At 44.1% G+C, this 25,811-nt stretch overlaps 1 protein-coding gene across 1 annotated transcript in view; it reads right to left on the bottom strand.

Annotated features, from left to right (window-relative positions):
• Window positions 1-24,168, bottom strand: part of LOC147709484 (uncharacterized) — a 189,232-nt gene extending 165,064 nt beyond the window's left edge. Inside the window, exons 1-2 of the mRNA XM_086926004.1 lie at window positions 23,523-24,168; window positions 3,677-3,826 (exon numbers count right to left, since the gene is read on the bottom strand). Of these exons, the coding sequence (XP_086782130.1) occupies window positions 3,677-3,826; window positions 23,523-24,168 (796 nt within the window). The remainder of the gene's footprint in view (window positions 1-3,676; window positions 3,827-23,522) is intronic.
• Between the last annotated feature and the right edge of the window lie 1,643 nt (window positions 24,169-25,811).

Here is a 25,811-nt window from a genome sequence, read left to right on the forward strand (position 1 = left end):
TTTGTCTATTTAGGTCAAGCATTCGAGACCTCTTGTATATACTTTAGTATATACTTATATACTTTAGTATATACTTATATGTGTATGTACTTTGTGGGCTCTGGAGATCAGCCCTAGGGCTTGACTGCTTCCGCTTAGAGCCTTTTTTTTTCTGTTCAACTGCCTCTATTTAACTGTCCTGATAGAAAGCGACCAGCAGAGGTCAGTAAACTACCAGAATTGCTTTCTGCTGAGGGACTTTCTTTTTTTAATTTTTATGGCAACTGCCTCTTTTTCACTTTCTTGATAGAAAAAGACCAGCAGAGGTCAGTAAAATTCCAGAATCACTCCAGCATTCTCTAGATTCCAGGCCATATAAATTGTCTTCCATGAGCACCTGTAGACAATAATATTTTTTCCAATTTTTTTATTTTCGGTGATATGAGCACCAAAGGCCCTCATTTTATATTAAAAACAGAGCTTTGGACTATACCATTTCCTGCTGAAAGGCAATATTTCTCTCCATGTGTTCCCATACCTGGCGTGTCACGCAGTTTGGTGCTTACTTTCCCTCCATGTTAAAGAACAGTATATTTTTCAGCACCCAGGCTAATGTGCTGCATAGCTAAATACATATAAGGTGCCAAAAGCGAAACGGTTTGCATTGCAAATGCTTGTTTTTTTGTAGCAGACAGGACATTGTAATACTCTCATGCCAACTTACAAAACTGGCCAGGTGGCAACAGGCCTGGTTCTAGAGGGCGGGCCAGGTGGGCCATACCCTCCTGAGGTTGCCCGGTGGCCCTCCCAAGGCTGAGTGTAAGTAAAAAAAACATTGCTTGTTATTTTTCTAAATGATTTATTTGGGCCAATAGCCTTGCTTTCCGAGTCTAATTGTTTAATATTGATGAAAAACACAATGCCTTGGGCTAACTGTAGGGCCTGGGGACAGGTGTGGTCAGTGGGGATAGCTGTTATCATGCACATGTGAAAAGGAGGGAAACCTGTGATGCTCCTACCATGTCAAAGAGACACGAAAGCGCTCAACATACAATACATACTAGATGACATAGATCCGAATTAATCTGATAGTATTTTGCCATCCCTTGGTACATAATTGAAAATGTACAATTAGTATTTATGTCTTAGTATTTTTTTAAACGTTTTTCTTGCTTTCTTCTTAACTTGCAGCACTATAAAGCACCAGTGCCACATATTTTGACTTTTCTGAAGTGAAGACGTTTGACAAGTTTCACTAACACAACTCAACACAGACACAGCATCAGCAGGGGCAGTAAAGTTCCCAATCAAAGAAAAACACCACTGGCGGCTCTCCTGTGGCAGCACTGCCTACTCTTAATTTCCAGAGGTACTCGGTGGGTCTAGCATAATTATAAGGAACATAAGGCGCAAACACAGCACTTTGTGGCCGGCGCTGACTGTGCATTAACTTTGTCCCAAGAAATTCTCTTTGTTTGCCAAATGCCTAGATAGAAATGGAATATAGATAGAGCGGATTCTAAATAGATAAGATCCTCCAGTGGGTTAATGCACTTGCTGCCAATATCTTCCTATAATCTGTGACTTGGTATATTCAAATCTTGTCAGCTTTTCATTTCTGACAACTTGTATCTTCTGCCATCAATATAAAAATTCTGAACTGCTCATAGTCTCAGATCTGGATAAACAACACAGTGCTTTGAACTTGAAATAATTGTATTATTTCTTGGGCATTTTGAAAGGTAGAACACATACCTCACGAATGTTATTAGCTACCGATTAACTAGTAGCTGGGGTGGCAGCCTTTCATCAGTAGTCCAGAAAACCCAGGGGCCATTTTACAGAAGGTGCCCCGGGGGCGCAATCAGCATTTGTGGCTGCTGTGCGCGCCCCTTGTGCACTTTGGTGTTATAGAAAGGGAGCAGACGCGTGTGTGTCCCCTCTATAATGCTGATAGCGCTGGCCTACTGAATGCGGCAGCATTACCTTCAGAGAGTATGCTCTCGTTTGCATAGGGGCGTGCCCTATGCAAATGAGGAAATTCCTTTGATTCTGCGCCCGAGCCATATTGCAGACATGGGTGCAAAATCGAAGAAGACCGCAGCAGGCGCACTGACAGTACGCCATTTAAAAGGTGGTGCACTATCAGTGCGCCCCCTGAGAGCAGCCCTCTGCGGGGGAAAAGGGGGTTCCGTGGACCCCCCAGACATCCCCTTGCAGGCGGGTGCACTCAGCGACTGCACCCGCCTGCAAAGGGATCCCTAATCCCCTTGGAAAGTGCAGGCGGGTGCCGCCTGCACAGTGAATGTTTTCACATGAATGCGCTGCCCCCAGGGCATTGTGAGTTCACCATAATAGGGGGCATTATCATTGTTTGCGCCCAGCGCACCCTTTGCAAGGTGCGGCGGGCGCAAACAATGATAATGTGTAATAGGGCCCCGGGTGAACAGCTTTCATACCTGTGGCTCGTTAGGTCAGGGAAGATCAATAATTGTAGATCCTTGACCAGGAAATAAATGTTGATGAGGTGCAGGGATGAGAAATGGGGGAGGGTGATAAGAGTAGAGACTAAGGATAAAAAAGATGAAGGTGAGAAGAAAGAAAAAGATGGATAAAACAAAAGAGTGGTAAAGGAAGAGGTGGATGAATTAAGAGCAAGAGAGTGGGTAGAAGGGAAGAGAAGAAATATAACATGTTGATTAGAGAGGAGCATGAGGGTGAGGAATGTTAGACTAGAGAAGGCGAAGAAGTGGTGTTAGAGGTGACTATGATGAAACATTTTGAAGTGGTATTAGCCATTGAATACCACGGATCACATGATCAATTTCCAAGCACGCATATTCTTGGCTGCAGCGCACATAAAACTTACACTGCAGCACACAGATGAAACAAAAATAGGGGGAACTTTGGTTACAATAGTAAGGCGGAATTACCAAATTCCTCCAATGTGCCCCGGGCTAGTGTTAAATTAGTGCTGGGCTGTGCTCTTGGTATCCCATATGTTCCTGTGGTGTTTAAACTGCTTTCTGTAGCTGTGAAAGAGGCTTTCTGAAGCTTGCAAATATATTTGCTAATATATATTTCTTTGAACAAATGCTCCTTCCCTTGGAAAATGCAGTGCATCCGACCTAACGTTGTGTGTGTTGCGAAAAGAAGATAATTCACAGGTAGATCTTTCAGAATATTGGAGTGGAGTTTCATTAAAAAAGTATTTTAACTGTAATTTAAGGGACATTTCTAGATAGAGGTTGGATGATAGCATCAATTAAACATCACATCCACGTATCGAGGCAAACTGAAATGCCTTTATGTTCTTGCATTCATGCTTAAGGGCTGGTTTATGTGTTTGAATCTTAGAGAGTGGGTCTATCTAGATTAATTAATCATGACATTGTTAAGTAAAGATTCACATAAAAAATAAATCAATGCACTGAATATTTTCGGTCGCAAAAGTGGGGGAAGAAGCAAGGAAATGAGTCCCCGGAATCACCTTCATTAAATGTAGGTTTATCAAAAATAAAGGAACATGATAATGCCTCATTTTGCATTTGAACGTTATTTGGGCACATCCATTTTCTCAAATATGTTTAGTGCTGTGAAGCATGAAGCATACATTCTGCCACATATTAAATACGTGTAATCCTCAACAACGCACTCATCAGCATTTCCCTCACGTTTCAAACAGGTTCTTGCTCACCTGTTGATGGGCGGTTCTGTGGAGAGATGCCTTGTACCTGCAGAACGATTCTGTTCTTGTGGCTTGGTGCTGTTTGGTCACTGAGGGTTATATAGCTCACATATTTCCTGTTTGGTGATTTCCAGATTATGTAAGGGGAACTAAATTGCCCTAGAGATAGAGCACAAAACACAATGAAATGATGTCATCAAATCCAATTCTAAAAAGGGTGTTGTTTATTGTAATAATTACGGCGACAGACTGGAGGGCTCCCAAAACAATGCTTCGGAACCGGTCTGACAGTGCCTGTCTATCCCTGAAGGGCTTGGCAGCCGAAGCATTAATTCGGGATTTTCACCATTCCAGTCAAATAGAAATGTCCCAGCTAAGGCTTTCATTCATGTTTAAAAGTTTTTTTCCGTCCAATAGCGAACATTTGCCACATCCACCAAGTGGTGTCGTACGTGTATTTCATGTCTTACCTGTAAAGGTAATGTGTGTTATCAAATATATGTGAGTGCCTGTGTATGGTATTTGTACTTAAGGTTGTGGAGGGCTTGAAAGAGTCAAAGTCAGAGAGCAATTTTAGTGAAGGCTTGAGATCTCTGCATTTTAAACCATAGGGAACATGTAAAAAGCTTACTAATCTCAAAATAGATATTTAAAATATTTTTAATTTGAGTAATTAACAACATTAATAAAATTCTAAGGAACTGTTACATTAATTTAAATTACATTTGCAATTAATGTAAATATAATTAATCAAATTACAATATTTTTCCAGAAGGTCAAAATAAGAAAAAAAATTGCCACCTAAAATAAATTAGTTTACTTTTGATCATGCATTGATAATTTTGAAAACTTAAGTATAGAATTAGTTAAAAGAACCATAACTCACCGTACCAGAAGTACGGTGAGTACAGCAGGGTTTCGCCAAAGTTCCCTACGCGTTTCAGGCTCATCTCGCCTTTTTTCGAAGGGATAGCAACTCACTGTACATCTGGTTGATGCTGCGTTGCTGAAATAAAGAATAACACCTTGTGAGACGCCCTCCAGTGTCGGGTATTTTCCTATGGAATATATTGCGGCCTGCCTAGGTCACGGAGAGCCCCTCCCTGCAGACGAGCTGGTCGAGCCCGTCATGAGTACGTACTGGCAAGAGAACATTGTGTTTTCCAGTCAGTAGAGATAACAGCATCACGGCAGCACAGGTGACACAGCAACACACTGTGGTTGTTTGAAACAGATGTGAGGAGTTTGGTGGCTGGCCCTACTACAGGCTTTAATGCCAAAAGACTTCAAGTACCAGAATGCAGCGCAAGCATACGCCCGCTGGGCGGAACCAATCGTGTTAACCCCTTGCCTGCTGATGACGAGCCAAGCTCGTCATGAGGCACAGTGGAGCTGTGCTGATGACGAGCCGGGCTGGTCATAACGGCTACGCCACTTACCCACGCGGCAAATTCCACACCTGTGCGGACGTTCAATGGGTGTGGGCGGGGTCATGACGAGCCCAGCTCGGCATGAGCACAGATGCACTGTGCCTAATGACGGGCTGGGATCGTCATGAGCACCATGGCGCCACGCGCGGCCCCCTCCCCCAGCACAGGAGGGGAATTACCCCTGCGGTTAAGGGGTTAAGCACTACAAGTAACACCTGCAAGCTGCCTCTCCCTGTTGCCAACCCTTTGAAGAAAGGCGAGATGAGCCTGAAACGCATCGGGAACTTTGGCAAAACCCTGCTGTACTCACTGTACTTCTGGTTGATGCTGCCTTGCTGAAATATAGAATAACACCTTGAGAGAGGGCCTCCAAGTGTCAGGTGTTTTCTTATGGAATATATATATATATATATATTGATCAAGGCCCAGGTGGGGCTGAAACGCGTCATGGCAGCGATGCAGGGTGCTTTGAAATAAAACTTTATTTGGCACAAAGAACTTTTGGGTCCGCAAATTCATCTTTCCGACAGGATTGGAATGTTTTGGATGAAATACTGCAATATATATATATATATATTGTTTATCCAACAAACGCCGAAGCTTCTCAAGATCCACTCGACAGTGCATCTGCCATTCAGCATCACGGTTCAGTCCACCCCAGCCATCCAAGTTTGTTGTACTGCCTGATACGTTTCAATGGCCAACATACCACTTCATCAGAGGCAGTTCTCCCGTACGCATTGGAGCGCTCTTTATACTACATGCTGATTGGTTGAAAAACCCCTCATGGGCTCAACTATGTATTCGATTTCTTCATACAGCATGCTGGGATGTGTATGGCAGGCTGAACCGTGATGCCGATTGGCAGCCACACTGTCGAGTGCATCTTGGGAACCTTCGGCATTTGCTGGATAAAATTATGACACAGGTGCCGTCCCGTGCAAGATGCACCATCTCGAAGGAATGAGAGGCTGAGGGAGAGGAACCTTCCTGCTCTGGTTCCCAGCACAGTGCTTCTCCAGTATTAGGGGTGTCTTTCATAGATTCACATGCTTGAATATTCCCCGTCGTCGAAGTGGGAGTCCCACGGTACATAAAATAGCAGTAACATATGCATGTATACATGAAAAATATCATAAATAAAAATATACATACATATAATGTAATAAAAATGTAAATTGTAAAAGTACCATAGAACATAATAGGCCCATTGAAAAGCCTAAGGGAGAACTCACTTTAGTAGCATATTAGAGTCATTATGTGTTGGTTCACATTTCAGCCAGGTAATCAATTGGGGGGGAGTAAGAGATACGATCCTTTCAAACTCCTGTTAAATTGCTTTTCATCAAATGGGGAAAGGATCACTTGTCCTGCGAAAAACTCAGGTCTGCAAATTGGTAACTGGGTGTCTCCCAATAAAATGACCCTCATACACGTGTGGTTTTTCTCTTGCTTGCTTACGTTAGCGGTATATGAGGTGTCCCCGCTTATATCACACGTGCGTGCGTAATCACTGGGTCAATTCATTCGTGTGCACCCTCCACCAGGAGGTTATACCTTAAGTTTTAAGGCAGTAGTGATCGTGGAAATGGAGTGATCAGGGCAGTGGTGAGTGATTTTAAAAAATAGTCCGGATTTCCAGTGCTTGGAAGTTTATTGAATCTGGATTCGGGCTATTGTTAAAAGTGGGGAAGTTCGTGCTGCTGTGGAATCTGTTATGAATTCTAGCGCACTTAAAGGTCTAATAAGTGCATCTGTGCTCATGCCGAGCTGGGCTCGTCATGACCCCGCCCACACCCATTGAATGTCCGCACAGGTGTGAAATTTGCCGCGTGGGTAAGTGGCGCAGCCGTTATGACCAGCCCGGCTCGACCATTTTATTAGACCTTTAAGTGCGCTAGAATTCATAACAGATTCCACAGCAGCACGAACTTCCCCACTTTTAACAATAGCCCGAATCCAGATTCAATAAACTTCCAAGCACTGGAAATCCGGACTATTTTTTAAAATCACTCACCACTGCCCTGATCACTCCATTTCCACGATCACTACTGCCTTAAAACTTAAGGTATAACCTCCTGGTGGAGGGTGCACACGAATGAATTGACCCAGTGATTACGCACGCACGTGTGATATAAGCGGGGACACCTCATATACCGCTAACGTAAGCAAGCAAGAGCAAAACCACACGTGTATGAGGGTCATTTTATTGGGAGACACCCAGTTACCAATCTGCAGACCTGAGTTTTTCGCAGGACAAGTGATCCTTTCCCCATTTGATGAAAATCACATTTCAGCCAATCAGGCTGTAGCCTCCTCTAGAACCTTCTCCTCAGAAGCCCAAGTCCTCAGATTTTCTACCGCACGTCTTGTGAAGGGAGTCTACCTGAGCTCTGCTCAGTTTTTTCTTCAACTCTAGCTGTTTTTTCTTCAGAAAATGTCTTCAAATAGGAAATCCCTATTTAAAGCCTGCCCTTCTTGTGGTAAACTGCGCCTTTTCCATGAGGATCCACACAGTAAATGCATTTACTGTCTCTACCCAGACCACGAGGTAAAAAACTGTAAGTACTGTCGCACTTTTCCTCCCAAGACTCTGAGGGATAGAGAGTCCGTCTCCTTCTGTGGCTACAGAAGTTGAAGACTTCAGAATCTGTGGTTTCTGAGGTAGAAAGTTTGTCATCTGGTGTTTCAAAATCCTCTCAGAAGCGTGGGTCTGAAACTGAGGTTCCATCTCCTTTTCTGAAGAAAAGTAGACTGTTGGAGTCCTCCAGGATTGTTTCCCCACAGGATTCGCTTCAGGGCACGTCTACGGGACCTGGTTCTCTGACATCTGCGCCCAAAGCCTTGCCTTCCACTTTTAAATCTGGCATTGGATCGTCGACGGGCTAGTCGACACGTCCGTCGAAGTCTTCAGCGATGACGAAGTCAGTAACTGTAGCCTCTTCGTCGACGACGACATGTACTATGTCAACCAGTGCTACGTCGACGACGATCACCTCGTCGACGACAGCTCAGGAGGTGAGACCCATTACTTCTATTGTGAAGATCTCGTCGACGAGTGACAAATCAAAACCGTCGACGAAGAAGTCATCGTCGATGCATTCCTCGTCGATGCGAACCCCGTCGACGAAGATCAAGTCATCAACTAAAAGCAGCTCGTCGACGGGCCCATCATCGTCGACGGCTGTCTCGTCGACGGCGCCTCCGTCGACGACCATCATATCATCGTCGACGACTTCGTCGACGGCTGTCATCCCGTCGACGTCTACATCATCGTCGACAAGCAAGGCTCCAATCTCGTCGACGGCTCCGTCGACAGAAAAGAAATCTTCGTAGACGAAGAAAAAGCCTTCAATTTCAGCGTCGATTACATCTATGGCGACGACGCAGACGCCTCAGGTTGATTCTAAGACTGCCGCATTTACGTCAACGGGCTCATTGACGTCTCATCGACCTTTGGCCACAGCTACCACTTTTACAGTGGTTACTGCTTCTTCTTTGAGGACAGTACCCCTCATTCAACTGAGTCCAGTGAGAAGTGGAACTCGTCTTCCAGACCAATTGTTTCAGTCTGGTGAGCAAGAATCCGGAAACGATTGAGAGGTGGAACAACGATTCGTACAGGCCTCTAGTCCATCTGATTTGCACATTAAGTGCCAGGAGTATAGTGATGACGGTGATGAAGAGGAAAACGTCGAAGATGGGAACAAATTATTTCCTGTTCAGGAATCAGAACCAGTTACTTCGGAGCCGGTTACGCAAATACCATTATCTTTGGTCATGAACTTGCAGCACATGCTAGATGACTATAACTGCAGGTTCCCTCCATCTACACCTGCCTCTCCAGCACCACAACTTCCTCCACAGCCTCAACCTCAACTTCCTCAAGCACCTGCACCTGTTCCATCCGCGTCACCGGGGGGTACTCGTCCTGACATCGACAACGAGGATCCTGATCCTCGCAACACTGATGACGACGACAATGACATCGATATGAATGAGTGGGACAATTACAGGGCTCAAACACCTTCCACTCCGCCCACCTCACCTCTACCATCGCCTCTAGTGGACATTGCAAATTTCCATAATTTGATGGTCCGTGCTGCAAAGCGTTTTCATCTCACTATCGAAAAACAACAACATGAAAGTGACTGCTTCTTGCATGATTTTAAGGACCTATCACAAAGGCAATCCCACACAATACCAATCATTGATTATATTTGGCAGGAGGGCCTTAAATTAATGGAACATCCAAATTCGGTACCTGCGGTCTTGCCCAGATTGGACAAGAAATATAAGGCTCCGGCGTCTGCCGTTTGGTGTCACAACCGAAAGCAGATTCGGTTATACCTCAGGCAGCACAGAAAAGATCCCGCAACCCTGCTACACCACTCACGTCTCCTCCTGATCAGGAAGGCCGCAAGTTGGACTCTATAGGCAAAAAATGTACAACAATGGCGGCTACTACTGTGAGGACGGCTAATACCTTAGCTATTTTGGGCCGTTACGACCGCCATATGTGGTCCGAGATTGCCGCACTGATTCCTCAAATACCCAATGCCATCCGTGCAGAACCGCAGACCATTATTCAGGAGGGAGAGATAATTTCATCCGAAATTATTGAATGCGCGCTCGACATTTCCTCCATGGGCTTTCGTCAATTGGCTGGGGCTGCAGTCTTGAGGCGTTAAGGCTGGTTGAAGTCTACCACCTTCCGTCCAGAGGTACAAGCAAAAGTCCTGGACTTGCCGTACGACGGGGAATCGTTGTTTGGCAAGCATGTAGATGATGCCCTTGAGGCGATAAAAAAGGACACCGACACTGCAAAGTCCTTAGCTACCCTCCAGTACAAGAAACGGCCCTTTCGGGGGGCACGAGGTAGATGCGGAGGTTCCTCTACTTTTCGAGGATCAGGTCAATATCGTTCGTACAACACCTACAACGATAATCGGCAGAGGGGTTCCTACCCATCCCAGAATCGTCAGTCCATCACCAGACCATACCAACGAAAAACAACATATAGAGGTGGCTCAAACAATAAAAAGCAGTGACAGTCTAAGTTCCTTTCTTCTGCCGACTGTAAATCTTGGAGGTCGCATCTCAAAGTACTTTTGCAAATGGTCCGAAATCACCTCCGACCAATGGGTCCTGGACGTTATCTCCAAAGGACATACCCTGGAGTTTACAAAATTCCCTCCCACTCGTCCACCTTCGGGGCCACCCTCTCCCCATCTCAAAGAACTTTTGGCCTAGGTAAAATTGATGATCAAAAAGGAGCCATCGAGGTAGTACCACAAGGTCAACGTGGCAAGGGTTTTATTCCCGATTCTTCTTAGTCAAGAAAAAGTCGGGGGAATGGCGTCCAATTTTGGATTTAGGGGCCCTGAACAAATGTATCATTTCGAAAACTTTTCAGATGTTAACTCTGCTTCAAATTCTGAATTATCTCAATCCAGGGGAATTCTTTTCAACGATCGACCTCCAAGATGCATATTTCCATGTGCCAATTCACCCCAGACACAGGAAGTATCTACGCTTCACAGTCGGACAGCTGCACTTCCAATTCAAAGTCCTACCATTCGGCCTTCGATCAGCGCCGAGAGTCTGTACCAAGATCTTGGCCCCGGTAGCTGCCTTCCTGCGTCTGCAAGGTGTTCAATTTTATCCATACCTGGACGACTGCCTCATCAAGGCCAAGACTTTTCAACTGACGGAGCAGCACACTCAGGTCTGCGTCTCCCTTTTCCAAACCTTGGGGCTTTCAATCAATTGCCAGAAATCACACTTTCATCCGTCGCAAAGGCGAGATTTTCTCGGAGCCTCGCTAGATTCTCGGCGGGGGAAAGTGTTCGTTTCCCAAGAAAGACAGGACCGCATGGTAAAGATGGTGCAATTCCTACAGTCAAAATCACGAGTGGTAACTCAACCAACCAACCGTCGATTTCATCTTCTGGCGGTGGGATCAGCCGCAGATGGATCTTTTTGCGACTGCTACCAACAGGAAATGCCAACGCTTTGCAAGTCGGCATCCCCACAGAGAGTCGAGCGGAAATGCATTTTCGATCAATTGGTCGAACGACTTCATCTACGCTTTCCCTCCACTTCCTCTAATTCCTCGCCTGTTACACAGGATGAGGTTTCAACCTTGCCACATCATCCTGATTGCACCCAAATGGCCGAGACGTCCATGGTTCAGAGACCTGCTCCTTTTTTCACAGTCCGACCCGATACCGCTTCATCCTCTACCTCACCTCCTCACAATGAAGCAGGGACAAATCTGTCACCCGGATCCGGCATACCTCCAACTCCATGCCTGGAACCTGAATACAATGAATTTGCACGTCTGAATACCGACGAGGACTGCAGAGAGGTGTTAGCGCGCGCTCGCGCTCCATCCACCCTTAAAACCTATCAATTAAAGTAGAAGCGTTTCTGTGTCTGGTGCCACACTAAAGATTTGGACCCCATGACTGCAAAACCTGAACAGATCTTGCCTTTCATTTTATCCCTGGTGAGATCAGGACTTTCACACTCAACTCTTAAAGTGTTTCTGGCGGCGATTTCCCGCTTCCGTCATGATGGTTCTACATCTCTATGTTCTTCGAGAATCATTAAGCAATTTTACAAGGGCCTTTTTAGGATGTTTCCACCTATCCGTCGCCCTCCACCTGCTTGGTGCTTACATTTGGTCTTGTCTCAACTGCTTCTACCTCCATTTGAGCCTATCCATTCTGCAAGTCTAAAATTTCTCACATGGAAAGTTGTTCTCTTGCTCGCCTTAACATCCTCGAGGCGTGCCAGTGACATACAGGCATTTACCATACAGCCTCCTTTTCTACAATTCTCCAATGAGGCTGTGACATTGCGAACTAATCCTAAATTCATCCTGAAGGTTCCAAGTGACTTTCATCTCAACGAACCTGTAATCCTGAAGACCTTCTTTCCTGCTCCGCAAACTCCAGCTGAGCGGTCATTGCACTCATTGGATGTGAAACATTGTCTCAAATTTTACATTCAGCGAACTGCAACTGTCAGAAAGTCAGATCAATTGTTTGTAGCGTATGGCCCAATTTGCAAAGGACAACCTGTTACCGAACAGACCATAACCAGGTGGATATCCTCTACCATATCTTTTTGCCACCAACGGGCTGGGAAGCCCCTTCCTGCTCCAGTTTGTGCCCACTCAACTAGAGCGGTGTCTACTTCTGCTGCCCCTTTTGCGGGGGTACCCCTGAGGTAGATCTGCAGAGCTTCTTCTTGGTCGAGCAGCCATACTTTTACAAAACACTACTGCTTGCAATCAACAGACGCCGCGGATGCGGCAGTAGGTCAAGCGGTGCTGCGGAATCTTTTCCAATAAAGGTGAGCCTCTGTTGCTACCCGCCTCCAGTCATAAAGGTTTTTCTAATAATATTTTGGTATTTATTGCATATTGACTGATACGTTTACCTTACTTGCTTTGGTATATCACCTTTATGACTTATGTGATGATTTACTGCTTTCTACTCTTATTCAAGCATGTGAATCTATGAAAGACACCCCTAATACTGGAGAAGAACAAAAGTTACTTACCTATAAACTGTGGTTCTCCAGTATTGGTGTCTTTCATAGATTCACATGCGACCCTCCCATCCTCCCCTCAGAGGCTCTCTTCTCCTCAGGCACTTTGACTTACTTTGTGCTACGAAAATCTGAGGACTTGGGCTTCTGAGGAGAAGGTTCTAGAGGAGGCTACAGCCTGATTGGCTGGAATGTGAACCAACGCATAATGACTCTAATATGCTACTAAAGTGAGTTCTCCCTTAGGCTTTTCAATGGGCCTATTATGTTCTATGGTACTTTTAAATTTTAAATTTTTATTACATTATATGTATGTATATTTTTGTTTATGATATTTTTCATGTATACATGCATATGTTACTGCTATTTTATGTACCATGGAACTCCCACTTCGACGACGGGGAATATTCAAGCATGTGAATCTATGAAAGACACCAATACTGGAGAACCACAGTTTACAGGTAAGTAACTTTTGTTCATCTTAATGAAAGCGCCTGCTCCCATCACATCCAGATCCTACCAAGGATTCTGTCTCTCTGAAATCTTTACGCATTGGAACCTACTATAGGTGTTCAATGAAAGCTCAATGTGACTACACATCCCATCATGCTGTATAAAGAAATCAAATATTCAGTTGAATCCATGAGGGGTTTTTCAACCAATCAGCATGCAGTATAAAGAGCACTCCAATGCATACAGGGGAAATGCCTCTGATGAAGTGGTACGTTGGCCACAGAAACACGTCAGGCAGTACAACAAACTTCATTTCAGACGGGACGTGTTTGTGATTCCACTTCGCCAGAATCCTAGGCGCTGCAGGACAAATGACTGTTTACTGACCTGTTTAAAATTCATACTGGTCACAATTACTTCAGACTGTGTCTAAAAAGCAGATAAGACTCCGCACGAGTGACACCGGGCGATTTCTGCGTTATAATATACATGCATGGGAGTGAAGATTTGTCTTCATATCCAGCCTTGATGAGTGCTTTCCACATCCACTAGTTAAGGCATTAGGATACTGTGATCCACCAACGTTTTCACTGCGTGAAACTGTGATTGCGATTTGCGAACAGATTACAATATTTCTATACAGATCAGCACTGATAATGGTCCTGAGGATGGTTTCATCAAATCATTATTAAGAAACCGAAACGTCGACAATACATCTCATCCCCCTCTTTGTTTTACTCAATGTGTTTTGGGATAGGTGTTTTTTAGGTTCTGTTGAGTCACTTAGCAATTTATTTATATGTGTACCCACAGTCCTAAAATCTTATTTGTTTATTTTTCTGTATATGAAGTCGATTTAATGAACTATTTGATAAAAACCTTTTCGTATACACCTTGTGTCTTTGTTTATATGTTATATGTTGATAATATTAATTGATCAGTTTTGATTAATTCACCCCAAGGATGATCCATTGATCCTTTCTAGAATAATTTCAACTAACAAATATAGACTGAATAAGTCCCTTGAAGGCAATTTTACCCTTCTACTTTCATTACCCAAGCCCTCAAGGGTATTCCGGGTTGCTCACTTCCTTGATTCTCTTCTCCTCAGGCACTTTGACTTACTTTGTGCTACGAAAATCTGAGGACTTGGGCTTCTGAGGAGAAGGTTCTAGAGGAGGCTACAGCCTGATTGGCTGGAATGTGAACCAACGCATAATGACTCTAATATGCTACTAAAGTGAGTTCTCCCTTAGGCTTTTCAATGGGCCTATTATGTTCTATGGTACTTTTAAATTTTAAATTTTTATTACATTATATGTATGTATATTTTTGTTTATGATATTTTTCATGTATACATGCATATGTTACTGCTATTTTATGTACCATGGAACTCCCACTTCGACGACGGGGAATATTCAAGCATGTGAATCTATGAAAGACACCAATACTGGAGAACCACAGTTTACAGGTAAGTAACTTTTGTTCATCTTGATGAAAGCGCCTGCTCCCATCACATCCAGATCCTACCAAGGATTCTGTCTCTCTGAAATCTTTACGCATTGGAACCTACTATAGGTGTTCAATGAAAGCTCAATGTGACTACACATCCCATCATGCTGTATAAAGAAATCAAATATTCAGTTGAATCCATGAGGGGTTTTTCAACCAATCAGCATGCAGTATAAAGAGCACTCCAATGCATACAGGGGAAATGCCTCTGATGAAGTGGTACGTTGGCCACAGAAACACGTCAGGCAGTACAACAAACTTGGATGGCTGGGGCGGGCTGAACCACGATGCTGAATGGTTGACACACTGTCGAGTGCATCTTGAGAAGCTTCGGCGTTTGTTGGATAAAAAAGATATATATATATATATTCTCTGAAAAAAACATGGGTTTCAGACATGTATAGTTAGGAATTAGCATTTAAAAAACCTTAGAAATTCACTGAAAAAACCATAGGTTTCAGGGCTGTTATAGTTAGCTTGACATTTCACTTGTACAAAACCATTAAAATTCCTCATTATAGTTAGTTCTGCTAACTATAACTCATGCACCCGCAATCCACTGCTGACGATGTCACATATTACATCATTCATGACACGGTCAGTGACATCACTAATGACATCACTGATGACATCTCAAATAACATCACTGATGACATCACAGATGACATCATCAAGTGAATGTTGTTTGGTTCGTTATTTAAAAATGTATTATTTATAAAGCAATCTGCATTGAAGAATGAGTGGATATATAAATATAAATATCTGGATGGAAGAGGTATACACCTGTTACAACGCATTTGTTACAACGCACTACTGTTACAACGCAACTTTTACAACGCATACCATTACAACGCATTGCGCTGGGGGCGCTCTAGATTAGGGAATAAGTATAATTTACTATCCAACACCTTCACTAGGGTCCACGGGGACTGGAGTTAGAATAGTAAATTATACTTACCACTATCCAGCACCCCAAAGCGCTATGCGTTGTAATGGTATGCTTTGTAATGGTCGCGTTGTAACGGTAGGTAGTTGTAATGGTATGCGTTGTAACATGGTACATCCGATGGAAGATTTAGTAGCAGTGTGATTGACTGTTTACTTGACTAATTTATAGTGTCTCACTAAATATATTGGATAGTGACTGAACTGTCTAAATATCTGTCCCGTTATCTACACTGCTGCCGCTGCTGCCAAAGTTTCTCACCAGCCCTGCCACAGTCTGAGGGGACTGCAACGCCTTATTGGACACACTTCACTCCCGCATTTTGCTCATCCCAAATGCGGGTGCCGGGGACTACATCACCCAGGGTCCCCTTGTGGCACCTGCCATCGCGTCACGGTAAAGTGCCAGGAGGCGTTTTAAAACTGCACAAGGGCTCACGCAGAGCGGGACGCATGCAGGAGTGCCCGGGCAAAACCCGGGTCAAGGGCGGGCCCGTCGGCTCCCATCAGCGGTTGGAAGAGGCTGGGCTGGGCCCCTCCCCCCCCCAACATCGATTCCCGAACTTAAAGTAAGGTTGTGCTACTGGACTTGGGCGGTGATTATCTTTGTTTATGGGTTTGTGTTAGTTTAAGTTGAATTCATATCCTGCTTCAACTGTGCAGTACTGAATCTTCCAGGGTATGAGCAAGTCTAAACGCAAAGGGGGGGGACGGGAGTGGTAGGGACCTTAAATGCCTTCCTCACTCGGGCTGAGTCCATGTTAATATATGAGATACAGCTAACCTAATGGAGGCTTTCTTTGGACCCAGCCTATCCCCCCATAGGGACAATTCCTCTAATACAGCCAACTGCTAACCACACCTCATGTTCTCAAACTTCCCCAATGACAGTAGTCAGCCTACAGCCAGGCTCATCCAATTTATGCTCAGTGAATGGAATGGAATGGAATGAGGATTTGTAGAGCGCGTTGGCTACCCAGGGGCGTCCCAGCGCTGTAGAAAGCTTGAACTGGTTCAGAGAGGTGGGAGGGGAGAGGCGGAGTGAGGTTTTAAGCCGAAGTTTTGCTGAATAGCCAGGTTTTGAGAGTTTTCCGGAAAGTGAGGAGGTTAGGTTCGGATCTGATGTGGAGAGGGAGGGAGTTCCAGATCTTGGCTAAATTGTAGGAGAGCGCTCGACCACCACATCTGGCCTTCCTGATGCGTGGTACTGAGGCGAGGTGGGAGGTCGCAGATCTGAGAGAACGGGTGGGCTGATAGGCTTTCACCAGGGGGGAATTGATGAGGGGGCCTGTTCCCCAGTAAGAGCGATGTGCAATGAACATGCTCTTAAATTCGATTCTGGCTCTCACCGGGAGCCAGTGAAGGTCTCTCAGTCTGGCTCTTACTGAGGTTCGGCGAGGAATGTTCAGGAGGACTCTTGCCACACAGTTTTGAATGACCTGGAGTCGGTTGAGTGTGGATTGGGGTGCTCCGAGGTATAGGGCATTTCCACAATCGAGGCGGGAGAGGATCAGTCCTTGAACCATAGTTCGTCTCGAATGGAATGGAAGGAGAGCGACAATTTTGCGAAGCAGTCTCATCAACCCAAAGCAAGTGGCAGCTAGCTTGGTAGCCTGATGGTTGAAAGAGAGGGTGTTGTCCAGCCAGATGCCCAGGCTCTTGATCTGCTCCTTGGGTTGCAGGGGATTACCTAAACAGAGAGGCCAGATGGAATCAATGTTTTTTGCGATGTTATTTCCAAGGAGCATTATCTCTGTTTTGTCCCCGTTAAGTTTGAGACAAGAGCCGGACATCCAGGTGGCGACTGCTTCCAGGCATTTGTGTAGGCTGTGATGAGAGTTTAGGGGGGGTCCAATGATACCACTAGCTGCGTGTCGTCCGCGTAAGAGACGATTTTCACACCAAATGGGCGGACAAACATCAGCTAAGGGGCGCAGATAGACATTAAAAAGGGTGGGGCTCAGGGAGGAGCCCTGAGGCACTCCACAGTTAAGAGGTCTACTGGCAGAGGAGAAGTCATTCTCAAAAACCCTGAAGGATCTGTCAGTCAGGAAAGATCTCATCCAGCTGAGAGCGGTCCCCGACAGTCCTATTCCCTCAAGACGCTGGAGTAGGATATTATGATTGACAGTGTCAAAGGCTGCACTTAGGTCAAGTAGGACGATGGCCGTGGATCCGCCATCGTCCAAGATCCTTCGTGCCTCCTCCGTAACTGCAATCAGTGCTGTCTCCGTTCCGTGACGGGGCCTGAAGCCGGTCTGGGAGAGATCTAGGATGTTATTGGCTTATAAGAAGTCGGTGACAACGGAGTTGACATGCTTCTCGAGGAGTTTACTGAGCCATTGTAAGAGGGAGATGGGACGGTAATTGGCGGGGTTAGATTGGTCAAGATTAGGTTTTTTTAATAGAGCTCTGACCATTCCTCTCTTCCATAGAGGAGGGACAATACCAGTATGGAGTGAGGAATTGAGCAGGTCTAGGATGGTGGGCGAGATCAGATGAGTAATCTGGGTGAGGGTACTGGGAGGTGCTGGGTCGGTAGGTGATCCAGATTTAACCTGTCCCATAAGTTTCTCCAGCTTGGTGAGATCTAAAGGAGGAAAGCTGTTGAGATCGTGAGAAGGGACTATCGTACACCCTGTGTTGACGAAATCAGTGGGTAGAGTGACGGGTGGGGAAAAGAAGAATTGATGGTTTCTATTTTCTGGTGAAAGAAGTCAGCTATTTCCTCACAGTGGATCTGAGTGTTGTTATGGTGCTTTGCAGGTTCTGGAAGTTGCAGGAAGGTTTTGGCTATTCGATAGATCTCTTTGGGTTTGGAAGCTGCGTTCTCAATCTTGAGTTCGAAATATTTAGATTGCGCTAGATGAATTTCCGTTTTGTAATTTTTAATTGCTGTTCTATAACTAGTTTTGTCCGATGGGAGGTAGCTGAGGCGCCATTTCCTCTCCAGTCGTTTGGATAGCATATCTTCCTCTCTTTTAGCTACCCCTACTATTATGCTTACAAGACAGCAAAAGACAACACTAGCTCCCCGAGATAACGCACAAGCAAATAAAAGAAAAGCACGCAGTGCCCCTAAAGCCAGCCTCTAGATTTCAAAGCAGGCCAAGAACAAGAGTGTTGCACCAGGGAGGGGAGGGATACTAGTTCCACCTGCTGAGCCTGTTACCATCAAGCCGGGAGTGTCTAGCGTAGACCCAACCTTACTGGGGCCCGACACTTGGACCCTTCAGAGGTCCAAGATGATTTTCTAAATCGGATGGAAGCCAAGCTATTAGCCTTGATCGATCCCCGCCTGTCTAAATTAGGCTAAATAGATCAGAGACTAACCAATATTGAACAATATATACTTAAAGCTCCACTCCCCCACTCTGAGAGTAGCCAGTCGGACGCTACAGGAGCCAGTCAGGTGGAAAACATATTTGGGCCACTCCAACATGTTGTAGCTTGTCCCCTCCTCCCTAGTAATCCCCCCCGAACCCCACATACCACTCTCGCAACCAATCAATGCTCCATTGATACGTAAAGAAGGTCCAAGGGCCCACTGGGAAGAATACAGGGTCATGGAGGGGTCACGTCATCAGATGTTTTTCTTCACCTGCCTTCAGAAGCAACACCCTACACTATAGTTCTGGCCAATGTCCCGAGACTTTGACTCCAAGAAGAGGAACATTGGTCCTCAAGAACAAGGCCCTTCATTACTTGAACTCTATGACTGGGCTTGGGAATCACTTTTTCTCTGAGTTTAAGATGGTCAGAAGGGTCGCATGGGTTGGCCAGTCAGCTAAAGACCTTAATGGGGACTGTGTAGTCTTAAGCTTCGGGTCTCCGGGAATGGTCCGGTGCATCCTTGAACAAGCAGCCTCCTTCATATTACGTCAAGAGGCCATTAATGTTCTCCCGCTGGGTCATTTTTATCAACTGAGGACAAACTACAGTGGGTAACAAAGAGGATACCAGTGCCTCCCCTAGGCCCACAAAATTGAGTGGTCACGACCTCCAATAGATACGGGGTACTTAGTTTGCTAGAGGACAATACAAAAAACGTAGCCAACGCGTTTCGTCCGAAGGACTTCTTCAGGGTGAAAGATATTGAGGATGTTTGTCGGTAGTTTTTCTATTCGGTGTACATCGTGGCAGATAGGCCATCAGAATGGTGCCATTATTCACGAACTACTAACTTGAGACTGGGAGCGAGGGGGAACGAACACGTCGCGCAGATCAAAATTAAACTTATTACAAATACCATACGAATTGGTTGTGAATAATGGCACCATTCTGATGGCCTATCTGCCACGATGTACACCGAATAGAAGGAACTGACCTTTTTTCCTTTAAATTAAGGCTATTAATGCCATGCACACTTGAAGCTCTGATCAAAAAGTCTTGTGAGAAAAACTACCTACAAACATCCTCAATATCTTTCGCCCTGAAGAAGTCATTCAGACAAAATGCGTTGGCTACGTTTTTTGTATAAAGACTTTGAATAAAAGCAAGAAAGAAAACTTTAAGTCCTACTGAATGGATTTTCTCAATTGATGTTCTGACTACTTTTGTCACTGTGTACTTTGTGGGGTGCTGAACCACTGCGTTGAATTACAAAAATGTTGGGAGTCTAGGGGTATGTGACTTCAGGTTTCTGGCACCCACAATATAAATAATTGGACCACTAAACATTGGATAAAGTGCAGTCATCCTTGCCTCATACCCCTGTCCTAGTGTTCTTCGTCCCATTGAAGTGAGCCCTTTGGCGGCGGTAATCAATCAATCAATCAATCAGAGTACTTGTAAAGCGCGCTACTTACCCATGAGGGTCTCAAGGCGCTGAGGGGAGGGGGTGCCGCTACTGCTCCAAGTTTAATCAGTGGGGGGTTTTGTCCTACGGGTCCTGGCTGGACAACATACGTTATATCAAGAAAGGGAATGCCAGGACTCGAATTCAAGTCACAACAGCTTATTTATTCAGCTGATGTGTGCCTTCTTTGAGTTACTTCAAGAAGGTATTTGTGCAAACATTTCACTTTTTAAATATTTCAATACATATTTACATTTTGTACTACTTCAGAGGATTAAGCATTTCTTTTCAATGAGGAAACAATAAGTACAATGTTTCAAACATTACAAAATTTGCGAACAAAACAAATAACAAAGCATTCAGATATGATTACAATTTCAATCACGGTTAGAATACAAAACTGACATTAAATCATATACACCTAGACTGGTTTTGTTACAGATGATTTTTACAAGAAATGGGCGCATTGGGCAACCTGACTTTAATTATGTCGCCCTATGTTTATGTATCAACCCCTAGCATTTGGGTTGCTTCAACTTTCAGACAGCCGTATAGCCGACGCGTTTCCAAACCCTTCCTTTTTTCAGTGGGGTTCTTCTTCAGGGCTGAGCTGTATGCCTACGGTGTAAAATTGGGGGACATTTCAGTATCTCCTGTTCTCTACTGTTTAACTGTCTTTATTAAAAAGGGAAAACCTTCAAAGATTTTTACCTTTTATGACGTTGTTGAGGGCTGTGATATTCAAACACGGGACATCAAGTTATCCATATTTTTTCACCATTACCTAAGTAGGATTAGAGAATGGTGGGTTTATGGGTTTCCGAATTTCTCACACTCATCGACACATGTTAGCCGTTTTTGCGTTGCCCTATCACTTACTTCTTATGTTCCTGATCCCTCGTAGAGGTGAAAGGACCGTTTGTGGGAATCTAATTAAGGTTCCGCGGTGTTGGGGTTCCGTTTAAATGTAAATTAAAAATAAAATTTACAACCTAATCTTTGCAGCGAATGTTTCATTGTTATATACGCGCTATTTCCCTACCGTGCTTACTTGTTTTCAGACGCCACAGGCTGACCACTGCTGTACTTTATGTCGGTCAAAACGTTTTCTTTGACACAGTTGCCTGTTCTGTGAACAGAAGTTAAAGATGCCGACCGTTACTCGACATTCATTTAGCTTTGGTTTTTTTGACGCGGTTTAGACCGCGTTTCAGTTTATACGTTCGTGAACGTCTTACCTCCGTCTATTGAGGCAGTGCTTGACACTCCGAGGGGCCGCGTGACGCTCACTTCTACCGCTGCTGCAAAACATCTGATTTCCAACACGGGGCGGAACTCTGTTTCCTGCTGATATGTGGTGCTAGGCATTATGGGACTTGTAGTGTTCCCCTTTGTGCCGTATTTCGGCATATGCTTTGCCTGTTACTGTTGTTGTGAACTAAAAGTAATTGGTAGGTGACTGGCGCAGCAAGTGACATATCTCAATGAATGTATGTATTGGTGAAGGTGGGTGAACAGTGGACTCAATAGCTTGATCTTTGCAGTTCAGATATTTCATTCAGTCCATCCATCACGCAATTAAACCTGAGGATTAAATATGCTTCTTTTTTAAGCAGCATGGTATCAATATTTCCTCCCCTCGAGGGGGCTTTCATGGCTTGTAACACCGTCCATTTAAAATCTGTCTCAGTGTGTTGGTGTTCCACAAAGTGCTGTACCATAGGTGCGGACAGCACTTTGTGTCTGATTCTGGACCTATGTTGGGCCAATCGTTGGTTCACTTTTTGGGTGGTTTTCCCAATGTACAACTTGGGACAAGGGCACATAATTGCATATATTACGTTGTGTGTTTTACAGTTTGAGAATCCTTTATGTGTCCATTTTATTGTATTAAATTGGAATTCCTCCCCTTCGATTGTACTAGGGCAGGAGGCACACGTGCCACATTTGTGGTGACCTATTATAGGTGGTAGTTTCCACAATGTACGTAGATCTGTTTTAGCTTGGCTGACCCCTAGGTCAGCTCTCACAATGTATTGGGAGATGCTTCTATTTTTCTTTAAGGCGAACAGCGGCTTCTCAATTGGAACTTCTGAGTTCGTTATTAGATGCCAATTCTTTAGAATAATGGACTTGAATTTGTTTGTGTATGGCCCGAATGTCGTGACACACACTGGTCTGTCAAGAGGTTTAGTATCTTTTTTTCTCAGTAATTCTTCACGTGGGGTATGCCATGCCCGTGTGGCTGAATGTTTTAATAATTTCCGTGGGTAACCTCTTTGTTCGAGTTGATCACTGAGAATTTGAGAATGAGTTATGAAGTCTTCCTTCCTCGAGCAGTTACGTCGGATTCTCAACATTTGTCCATATGGCAAATTTGTTTTCAAACTTTTGGGGTGGTAGCTTGCAAAATGCAATATTGTGTTTTTGTCAGTATTTTTGCGATGTAAGGTAGTTGACAGTTGGTTTTGATAGGGAACAACCACCACATCTAAAAAGGTAAGGGATGTTCTACTGTGTGTGATCGTGAACTTAATGTCTGGGTGTCTGGTGTTCAACCATTGGTGAAATTCGGTCAGCATTTCTTCAGACCCTTTCCATTGACACCAGATGTCATCGATGTAACGATACCATGTTTTTATGTTTTGTTGGAATGGGTTATTTTGGTAAATGAAGCGTTCCTCATACAGGGACATGAAGAGAACCGCCATTTCCGGGGCGTAAGGACACCCCATGGCGGTCCCCTTCACCTGCACGTAGAACGCGTCCATGAACCGAAAGTAGTTTCTTTTCAGAGCTATTCTGGCTAAGTCAATGATGAAGTCTGTGGGGACTCTTTGTGGTCGTGGTCGTGTGTCTAAATAATACTCCATTGCTTCCAGTCCCTCCTCCTGATGGATCTGGGTGTATAGAGATGTGACATCAAAGTATACCAACAACTCTTGCGTGTCATCAAATGGAACTCCTTCTACCTTATTAATAAAGTCCGTGGTGTCTTTGAGATGTGACTTTACTTCGGACAGAAAAGGTTTTATGAACACATCCACATACTTGGCCAATGGTTCTAATAATGAATCACACCCGGAGACTATGGGTCTTCCGGGTGGTTCAGTTATGCTCTTATGTATTTTCGGTAGAAAATAAATTACTGGAATACGTGGGCTCTTTTTGTTGAGATATTGGAACTCTTTTGGTCCCAGTATCCCCTTGTCATAACCCTCAGTGAGTTTCATCTGGATCTCAATTTGTATTTGTGGAGTCGGATCTTCTTTGACTTCTCTGTACCAGTCAATGTTCTTAATTTGACTGTTAGCTTCAGCTATGTATTTATCTCTAGACCAGACCACCAGTGCGCCTCCCTTGTCAGCGGGTTTTAACACTATGGAATCATCAGAGCGTAGGTTGTTCAAAGCCATTTGTTGGTCTCTACTGATATTCCTTTTTAAGAAAACTTTTTGTTTGTTTAGCTGCGTGATGGAGGACAGAACGGTCTGTTCAAAAGCTATTATTTCTTTTGGAATTGTGTAGGTTGGGGGAACAAATGTGGATTTGTTGGACAAGTTAGAGGATTCTAATACTCTTGTATCTTCTTTGTTATGGAAAAATGCCCTGAGTCTTAATTTGCGACAAAACTCTAACGCTTCTATTTTCAAATAAGTCAAGTCAGTATTAGTTGTTGGCACAAATTTAAGTCCTAATTCAACAACAGATTTTTCATGTACAGTCAGTTCTTTGTTAGATATGTTCACTATGGAGGTCGAATTTATGTCTTGTACTGAGTTCTGCGTGTTCTCATTTCCCATGGTTGGGGCTGAGGTTTGAATCTGGCCCTGCCTCTGCCTTCGCCCTTCTCTAAAAAAGGAGTTATTTTTGAGGGTCCCTCCCTTGGATCTGAGTCGTTGGCTGATTCTGACGATGAACTCTCGGAGAAGGTAACAAATCGATTTTTGGACCTCCCTTGGTACTGTGATAAGGCTCTTCTAGATTCTATTTGGGTATAGTAATCATCTTTCAAGTACGGGTAAACAGACTCGATCTTGAAGGCCTTAACGTCCTTTTCGAACTTGTTGGACCTGAAATTGATAGTGTTATCCCTGAATGTGGCAATTTCTTTATCAATTTTTTCAAGCAAAGCTTTGGACTCGTCTATTGTATGATTATCCTCTATTGCTTTAATGAGTGCCTCTATCTCTTCCTGTTCCTTTTGACAAATTCTCTTAGCCGTTTCAACGGTATGGACCATAAGGTCTCTGCTACACTTTGTTGCTATATAGCTAAAACCCTTTTTATATACTGGGTCCTCTGTAAACACCACCGGTACGTTTTTTACTTGAAGGCCCCAAGGGATGGTACCTGCCTTGAGGTGTTCAAATAAAAAGTGCCCGTGCAGTTCTGTGCGTGTATGCTTCTTATGTAATCTTAGTAGCTTATCACTCTCATTCTGTTGTTGTGCGTTTGTGCTGAGTTTGATAGACGAGAACGGAGAGGGTCCCGAAATTAAATTTTTAATGTGTGCCTCAGAAAAGGAAAGTGTTTCCTCCTCTGACATGTTCCAACAGGTTATAGTATATAACCCGCTGAGCCAGTTATTGGAAAGTTGTTCTGGCGCTTTTTAGGGCCAAAAGACCCGCGCAGGCCTTTGCCTGCTCTCTCTACGTTTAATCAGTGGGGGGTTTTGTCCTACGGGTCCTGGCTGGACAACATACGTTATATCAAGAAAGGGAATGCCAGGACTCGAATTCAAGTCACAACAGATTATTTATTCAGCTGATGTGTGCCTTCTTTGAGTTACTTCAAGAAGGTATTTGTGCAAACATTTCACTTTTTAAATATTTCAATACATATTTACATTTTGTACTACTTCAGAGGATTAAGCATTTCTTTTCAATGAGGAAACAATAAGTACAATGTTTCAAACATTACAAAATTTGCGAACAAAACAAATAACAAAGCATTCAGATATGATTACAATTTCAATCACGGTTAGAATACAAAACTGACATTAAATCATATACACCTAGACTGGTTTTGTTACAGATGATTTTTACAAGAAATGGGCGCATTGGGCAACCTGACTTTAATTATGTCGCCCTATGTTTATGTATCGACCCCTAGCATTTGGGTTGCTTCAACTTTCAGACAGCCGTATAGCCGACGCGTTTCCAAACCCTTCCTTTTTTCAGTGGGGTTCTTCTTCAGGGCTGAGCTGTATGCCTACGGTGTAAAATTGGGGGACATTTCAGTATCTCCTGTTCTCTACTGTTTAACTGTCTTTATTAAAAAGGGAAAACCTTCAAAGATTTTTACCTTTTATGACGTTGTTGAGGGCTGTGATATTCAAACACGGGACATCAAGTTATCCATATTTTTTCACCATTACCTAAGTAGGATTAGAGAATGGTGGGTTTATGGGTTTCCGTATTTCTCACACTCATCGACACATGTT

The sequence above is a fragment of the Lissotriton vulgaris genome, chromosome 6 (genome assembly GCF_964263255.1).
Source record: "Lissotriton vulgaris chromosome 6, aLisVul1.2, whole genome shotgun sequence".
Classification (NCBI taxonomy): Eukaryota; Metazoa; Chordata; class Amphibia; order Caudata; family Salamandridae; genus Lissotriton; species Lissotriton vulgaris.